The sequence below is a fragment of the Mus pahari genome, chromosome 4, assembly GCF_900095145.1.
Source record: "Mus pahari chromosome 4, PAHARI_EIJ_v1.1, whole genome shotgun sequence".
In the NCBI taxonomy this organism is placed as follows: domain Eukaryota; kingdom Metazoa; phylum Chordata; class Mammalia; order Rodentia; family Muridae; genus Mus; species Mus pahari.
Window position 1 is genome coordinate 129,979,528 of NC_034593.1, and position 7,229 is coordinate 129,986,756.

Genomic DNA, 7,229 nt, shown 5'->3' on the forward strand with positions numbered 1-7,229 from the left:
GTTTTCTTTATTGCTTCTACTTCCCTTTTTAGGTCTTGGATGGTATTGTTCAATTCCATCACCTGTTTGGTTGTGTTCTACTACATTTCTTTAAGGACTTGTACCTCTTTAGCAGTGTTCTCCTGTATTTCTTTAAGGACTTGTACCTCTTTAGCAGCGTTCTCCTGTATTTCTTTAAGTCATTTATTAATGCCCTTCTTCAAGTCCTCTACTAGCATCATGAGGTATGCTTTTAAATCCGAGTCTTGCTTTTTGGGTGTGTTGGGGTATCCTGGACTNGCTGAGGTGGGAGTGCTGGATTCTGATGATGGTGAGTTGTCTTGGTTTCTGTTAGTAAGATTCCTACATTTGCCTTTCGCTATCTGCTAATCTCCGGAGTTAGTTGTTATAGTTGTCTCTGGTGGAAACTTGTTCCTTCTGTGATTCTGTTAGCCTCTGTCAGCAGTCCTGGGAGTCCAGCTCTCTCCTGAGTCAGTGGTCATAGTACTCTCTGCAGGCAAGCTCTCCTCTTGCAGGGAAGATGTACAGAGGCCTGGCATTCAGGTCTGCCTCCTGGCTGAAGATGTAGGCCCAAAATGGGACCACAGAAGATGTGTCACCTCTGCACTTTGCACACTCACCTGCACAGGCTAGACCACAAGGGACCCTGGACACAATATGTCTCTCTCACTTGCTCTGGCAGACAGAGCCCTCCCCGGTGGCCACCTTTCCTATGGCGGGGAAGGTGCCCAGATGTCTGGAGCCCAAAACAGGGTCTGTCCCAGGAGCTAGATTGTTTCTGTCTGTCCCAAAGCTGTGTAGCTTCTGTAGTCCACACTGTTACCAGTGCAGACTGGAGCCTGGGTCAACCAGAACAAAAATGGCTCCCTTACCAGCTCAGGCAGTGAGAGCACTCCCGGGTGTACACCTCTCCTCTGGTGGGGATGGTGCTCTGATGTCTGGAGCCAGAAAAGGAACCCTCTCTCCGGCAATGACCAGAGCCTGTGCACACAGTAACAAAGATGGCTCCCTTACCAGCTCAGACAATGAGAGCACTCCAGGGCACCTCTCCTCTGATGGGGATGGCGCCTGGCTATCTGGAGCCAGAAACGGGGTCCTAGAAGCTGTGTCCCTTCTGTAGTCCGCCCTCTCCCCAGCAAGGACCGGAACCTGTGTGCACCAGAGCATAGATCTTTTTTTTTTTTTTTTTTTTTTTTTTTTTTTAACTGATTAACAATGAAAGGACAAATGAATTCAAAGAAAGAAAGGAAATGGGGAGAGAGTAAGGAGGGGTAGTAAAGGAACCAGATTTAACATCGAAGTTCTTTCCCAGTATGAGACGCCACTGAATTCAACATCTATCCTTCAAGCAAATGAAGGAAGCCCAAAAAGCAGGGAGGGATTAAACATCCTCTGGACTATTATATTGATGTTTTTCCTTAGAGAATTCTAAACACTGTATGTAGAGTGATCTCTCTACCAACTGACAGCCATTTTCTTAACTTTGACTTTTGTAGGTCTAAAGAGCCTGGTGCAGACTTATGTTGGATCCATCAGCAGTGGGTCTCTCCCCTGCATGGAGAATGCTGTGCTGACTTTGGCCCAGATAGAGAACTCAGCTGCAGTGCAAAAGGCCATCACCTACTATGAAGAACAGATGAATCAGAAGATCCAGATGCCCACAGAAACCCTCCAGGAGCTGCTGGACCTGCACAGGCCAATTGAGAGTGAGGCCATTGAGGTCTTCCTGAAGAATTCTTTCAAGGATGTAGGCCAAAAGTTCCAGACAGAATTAGGGGTAGGTGTGGTACCCAAAAATCATAAGGCAAAAGAAAACATGCGCCATTTGAGGGATGAGTATTTTTTCTTAGTTTCCAAGGCAATGACACTCAATGATGCACACATATTTACAGTGATTCTTGAAAGATTAGATTCTTCTGGGAGCTGTGTTCTTAGCCATTGAGGGAATTGCACAAGTGCATTTACAAAGGATCATTTATTTGCTTTTTCATTATATATTTTTCATTCCTTGAGAGTTTTTTTTTTTAAATCATATTCATCCTAATGTAGTTTGTATTCTTAAAGAATATATTATTGTAGCATTTCCCACTGGTAATGAGAAACTAATCATAAGATGTTTTGTTGTTTGACCAGTGGCAATTACAAAGGCAGGATTTTACAGAGGACATGCGATTTTATTCAAAGGTTCAGATAAAAATAGCATAGTTAATGTGAAGAGAAAAATGACTGCTCTCTAATCTAAAGGAGATAAGAGAGCTTCCATTTAGATATTTGCTTAATGTCATTTGGAGAGATAGCTCTCTTGTTATGTTTTTCAAACACTAACGTGCTCTTTAAATTATCTTCAGTATTTTCTTGGCTATGTGGTGAGAAAATACATTTGAATATTCCCATATTAAAGAGCATTACCTAGCCCATTATCCTTTCCTGGGTATTCTGTAGAGCTCCTCACACAGTCTGACAAGAGACCTCTGAGACTGGTGTTGTTACTCTATCCTTATAGACAAGGAAACTTTAGTTCACTAATCACAAGGTCATGAAACCTCAAAGAGTTGAGTTCAGGAAGTCCACACAGGCCTGCCTAGCCCTACATATTCCTTCAATTAAAGACCTGAATAGATAAAGATTTTTCTCCTGAGAAGTGATACCTGTACTCTGGGAATATCTCTGAAGCAGGAAAACAGGGATAAAGGCCTCCAGGAACCAAATTTGAAGTGCCAGATTCTATAGCTAGCACCCCAACTCCTCAGGGAGATTCTCACAATAAAATGTCCCCATTTAGACATTCTCCAGTAGTCTGCTGTGTCATCTCTCACCTCTCAACCATCCTTGTGATTTTGTCCTTACCTAGAACCTGCTGGTAGCCAAGCGTGATGCCTTTGTTAAGAAGAACATGGACATCTCATCCGCTCGTTGCTCAGACTTGCTGGTGGATATTTTTGGACCTCTGGAAGAAGAAGTAAAACTAGGGACATTTTCTAAACCAGGAGGTTATTACCTCTTCCTTCAGATGAAACAAGAGCTAGAGAAAAAGTATAACCAGGCTCCTGGGAAGGGGCTCCAGGTAAATCAAGTAGTTGGTACCATTTTGAGGGTTTGGTGAGGAATCTCTTCCAGATGCCAGTGAGAACGAGGAAGATACAATGGTGTTGGTGGAAAGTGTTCTTATCATGCATTCATCTAGGCAGACAGCCAACTATGAGACAGCAGATTTCTCCTTGGAAACACAACTGGACCTCTTTAAAATGTGTGTGGAATTTATTCATTCACTCAACCACTTGGTCACCTAATTGTCTAAAATAATTTATTTGGCCTAGTGTGTCAAGAGCTTCTTGGGTTGGAAGAGACAAGATGATTAAAAGCAATGATGGTGGCAATAGCAGTTAGCACATAGATTGCTCTTCCTGTGTTTCAGAAATTGAGTCTCTTAATTCTCCCACCACCACAAAATCCATGTATTATTATTAGTGTGTCTATAAAGTGAAACAGAAACTTTGGCATAGAGAAGCGCAAGACTCACAGCCAATGAGCAGTACACCTTGAATGCAACTCCAGACAGCAATTTAGCAAATTGTTCAAAAATGTTAGAAAGACCAGTGGGTATATAGGTGATGGAACTTTCAAACAACAGAAATAGTCCATAAAAGTAAATGAATGCATATTTCATATTTAGCAAGAGACGTGATATTCTGAGAGGTAATGGACAAAGTAAAGATTAGCAAGACATAAAGAAGATCTAGACAAGGAACATCCTGGAGAACAATGAAAAATGCTTGATGCTCTTTTGGATGAACTATAGTCATCTTTGAGCACTGGAGTAATAGGAGCATTCTCAAAGTGACGTGGCAAAATTCAAGATAAATGGGCTGGCACAGTAGTTTAAGCTTTCACAATTATATGGCTGTGAGATATGGATGCAACAGAAGATAAGCAAAAGGCTGATGTTATATTTTCGAAGCTAAAACTAACATGATTAACTCATAGTTACATGAGATATGTGAAACAGATAAGAAAAAAGATCAAAGATACCAACTAGTTTAAAGAGAGTTAGGAAATACTAAAAGATGGAGCTGAGAAAGGATTGTATTTGGGGGTGGGGTAGTCTCTAAGTCAATTTTAGGCCCATTAAACTTAGGAAGCTATTTGGATTGCTACATAGCAGTTCAATTAATGATTGAAATCAATTAACGTCAATGTCAATTAACAGACACATTGCCTTGTCTCCAACTTATTCTATACAACTAGGCAGAAGCGATGCTGAAAAAGTACTTTGATTCTAAGGCAGAGGTTGTTGAAACACTTCTACAGACGGATCAGTCACTCACAGAGGCAGCAAAGGAAGTAGAAGGTGAGAGCTGCTGAAGACACTGCGGATGGTAGAAGCTCTTGACATGTTTAGCAATATTGGTCCATATGGAGTCCTCAGTTGTGGGGAAGAATCACAAGCATCATTCATGGTGTTGTTTTATGAACTGGCATACGTGGTTATCTATTATTAGTTGGCTATTCCATAAAAGAAAAAAATGTTGCCACAAAAATTTCATTGAAGATAAGGGAATTTTTTCTTTTTTTCATTGGATATTTTCTTCATTTACATTTCAGATGCTATCCCCTTTCCAGGTCCACCCTCTGAAAAACACCCTCCCCTTATCCCCTTTCCCCTCCGCTGGCTCACCAACCCACCCACGCCCACTTTCTGACCTTGGCATTCCCCCACATGGGGACATACAGCCAATAAGAGAATTTTTTTAAGGGGGATAAAATCAGAAGAAACTCATAAAATTTAATCTTCACATTCCTTGCTTCTCCTCAGCGGAGCGTATAAAGGCTGAAGCTGCTGAAGCTGCAAACAGAGAGTTACAAGAGAAGCAGAAGAAGTTTGAGCTAATGATGCAGCAGAAGGAAGAGAGTTACCAGGAGCATGTGAAAAAGCTGACTGAGAAGTTTAAGGAAGATCAGAAAAAGTCAATAGCAGAACAGGACAACCTCATAGCTGCTAAACTTCGGGTAACATACCATATCATCTCAGTACATTCCTGTGCCCCATTGAAAAATAAGTGTATCAGAGAGCTGGAAAAACATCTTAGTTGTTAAGGGCATTTATCTCTCTTGCAGAGGACCCAGGTCTTGTTCTCAGCATCCGCACAGTGGTTTACAACAGTCCATAGCTCTAGCTCCAGGAAATTGGACCTCCTCCTCTGGCCTCTGTGGACACTGCATACATGTAGTACACTTACATACATTTAAAGCAAAACATTCATGACTTAAAATATCATACATAAGTCTAAAAATCAAGAGAGATAACCAAAATGCAAGTTGATCATAAGGCTGAGGCAGGAAAATGACTAGTTCACAGTTAGCCTGGGTTATGAAGTAATACCTTCACAATGAAGACTCCTGCAGTACAGTGAATGGTTCAGATACTCGGATACACTTTCATCCCGTCACAGCTTAACTCCAGCCCTGTCTAGTGAGTAAGAGCTGTTAATGCGTGGATGAAACCCTTTATTAGGCTATCCATAGAAAGTGGCTAGGAATTGCCTAAGTATCTTCTACTTATTTCCATTTAATAATTCTAGACTGTTATTGGCGTGTGTGAATGCTAGATGGGAACATTGTAATTTCAGGAGATGTAAGGTAATTAATACAATGTACAGCTTGTTTTCTCTACTGAATGGAACCCAAAGAGAATTAATTTCTGCCACACCTAGTATGACCTTGGCTCTAGAAGCACTCCTAACCATCTAACAAGTTCATGGGTTAAGAACCAGAATTGCAGCACTTTGCATTCCTCTACATCCCTGCTGAGTCTCCACGATGGTCCAGAATTTCCTGTGAGGACTGCAGACCCCAGTTGCTTCAATATATTTCTGTCACCCATTTCTGTCACTAACATGTTGGGCATGTACTAAATCCCTTGACTGAACACCTACCCTGATTCTGATTCAGGTAGTAGCCTTTCATTTTGTTTGAGCCCATCTTTATCACCTTCTTTTATGTGTTTGAGAGTCTGCACCACACAGCTCAGAGATGAGACATAAAAGAACAGACAAGCTGGTGCTGATTTTATAGAAAACTTTGTTTTACATGAGTCAAAGGACATAAGCACTTGACCTGATGGTTGTAGGCTCTTGGTGTTTTAGAACTGTCAGGCTATGTTTCTAAAACTGGAGAGAGCAAAGGAAACCAATTATAAGCTTTGGTGGGAGACAAGAGAGAGAGGGACAGACAGCAGAGAAAGACAGACAGACAGAGAGGATGTTAAAGGTGGAAAAGGCTTCAAGAAAAATATCAAAATCCTCAAGGGTCTAGTGTAACTACTAATGGAGAGTGTGTGAGACATCGGGGAATGTGGAACATGATTTGAGTTCAGCCTCGATTTCTGTTTTAGGAACAGGAAAAATTTCTTAAGGAAGGATTTGAGAATGAGAGCAGAAAACTTCTTCAAGAGATTGATAGCCTGAAGAAAAACCAGCCATCTGGGAAGTGCACCATACTCTGAAGGCCAAGGCCCAAACCTCTCTGCCAAGCTCTCCCCGTCACACACTATGTTGACTGACCACCTTCAGTCTTTGAAACAAATGCCATGAAACTCTATTCACCTCAGCTCAAAATCAATCATATACGACTCCATTTTGGGGTCACTGACCACTGGGCACTGTCAGAGGAAGTCCCTCTGTGTGCAGAACGCATGTATGAGCAGAGTTTCAGTCACCTGTGTTATAGGTGTTCTTGGCCTTCATCATGCCCAGTCACATGTTTCTCCTGGATAATCATAAGTGTTCCTCTTTCCTACAGATAGCTTCTGTAATCACAGAGCAGGCAACTTTTAACTAACTTGCAAAATGAATTCCCTTTCATTTCTCCGAGGACTTTGACGTTTTTTTACAGTTATTCCAAACCTAAATCCCACCCCAGTTTCCCCTTTTATGTCCCCACTGTGACAACGTGTCTTAAAATTACTCAGGACAAATGTCTTGCAAGAGCACGAGTTAATAAAAATGATTAGCCCACTGTAATTGTTTCTGAGTATGTATTATTATTTGTGATTCATTAAGGAAATAAAAGAATGTTCTAATAAACTAAAAAGTTGCTACTTTTTATGCCATTTGATAGCATCCAGGGTCCCTAAGTCTGGGATATTAGGGTGTCTATTCTATTTCATAAGAATAATGGCAGCAACCAAGGATAATGTTGAAGTCCTGATTCTCATCACAAAAACACAGAAA

The 7,229-nt window shown here is 41.4% G+C and overlaps 1 protein-coding gene across 1 annotated transcript in view; it reads left to right on the forward strand.

Annotated features, from left to right (window-relative positions):
* LOC110320126 (guanylate-binding protein 2) overlaps positions 1 to 7,019 on the forward strand; it is a 19,492-nt gene extending 12,473 nt beyond the window's left edge. Inside the window, exons 7-11 of the mRNA XM_021196037.2 lie at positions 1,497 to 1,777; positions 2,852 to 3,064; positions 4,246 to 4,348; positions 4,814 to 5,007; positions 6,392 to 7,019. Of these exons, the coding sequence (XP_021051696.1) occupies positions 1,497 to 1,777; positions 2,852 to 3,064; positions 4,246 to 4,348; positions 4,814 to 5,007; positions 6,392 to 6,502 (902 nt within the window). The 3' untranslated portion in view covers positions 6,503 to 7,019. The remainder of the gene's footprint in view (positions 1 to 1,496; positions 1,778 to 2,851; positions 3,065 to 4,245; positions 4,349 to 4,813; positions 5,008 to 6,391) is intronic.
* Positions 7,020 to 7,229: the final 210 nt, after the last annotated feature.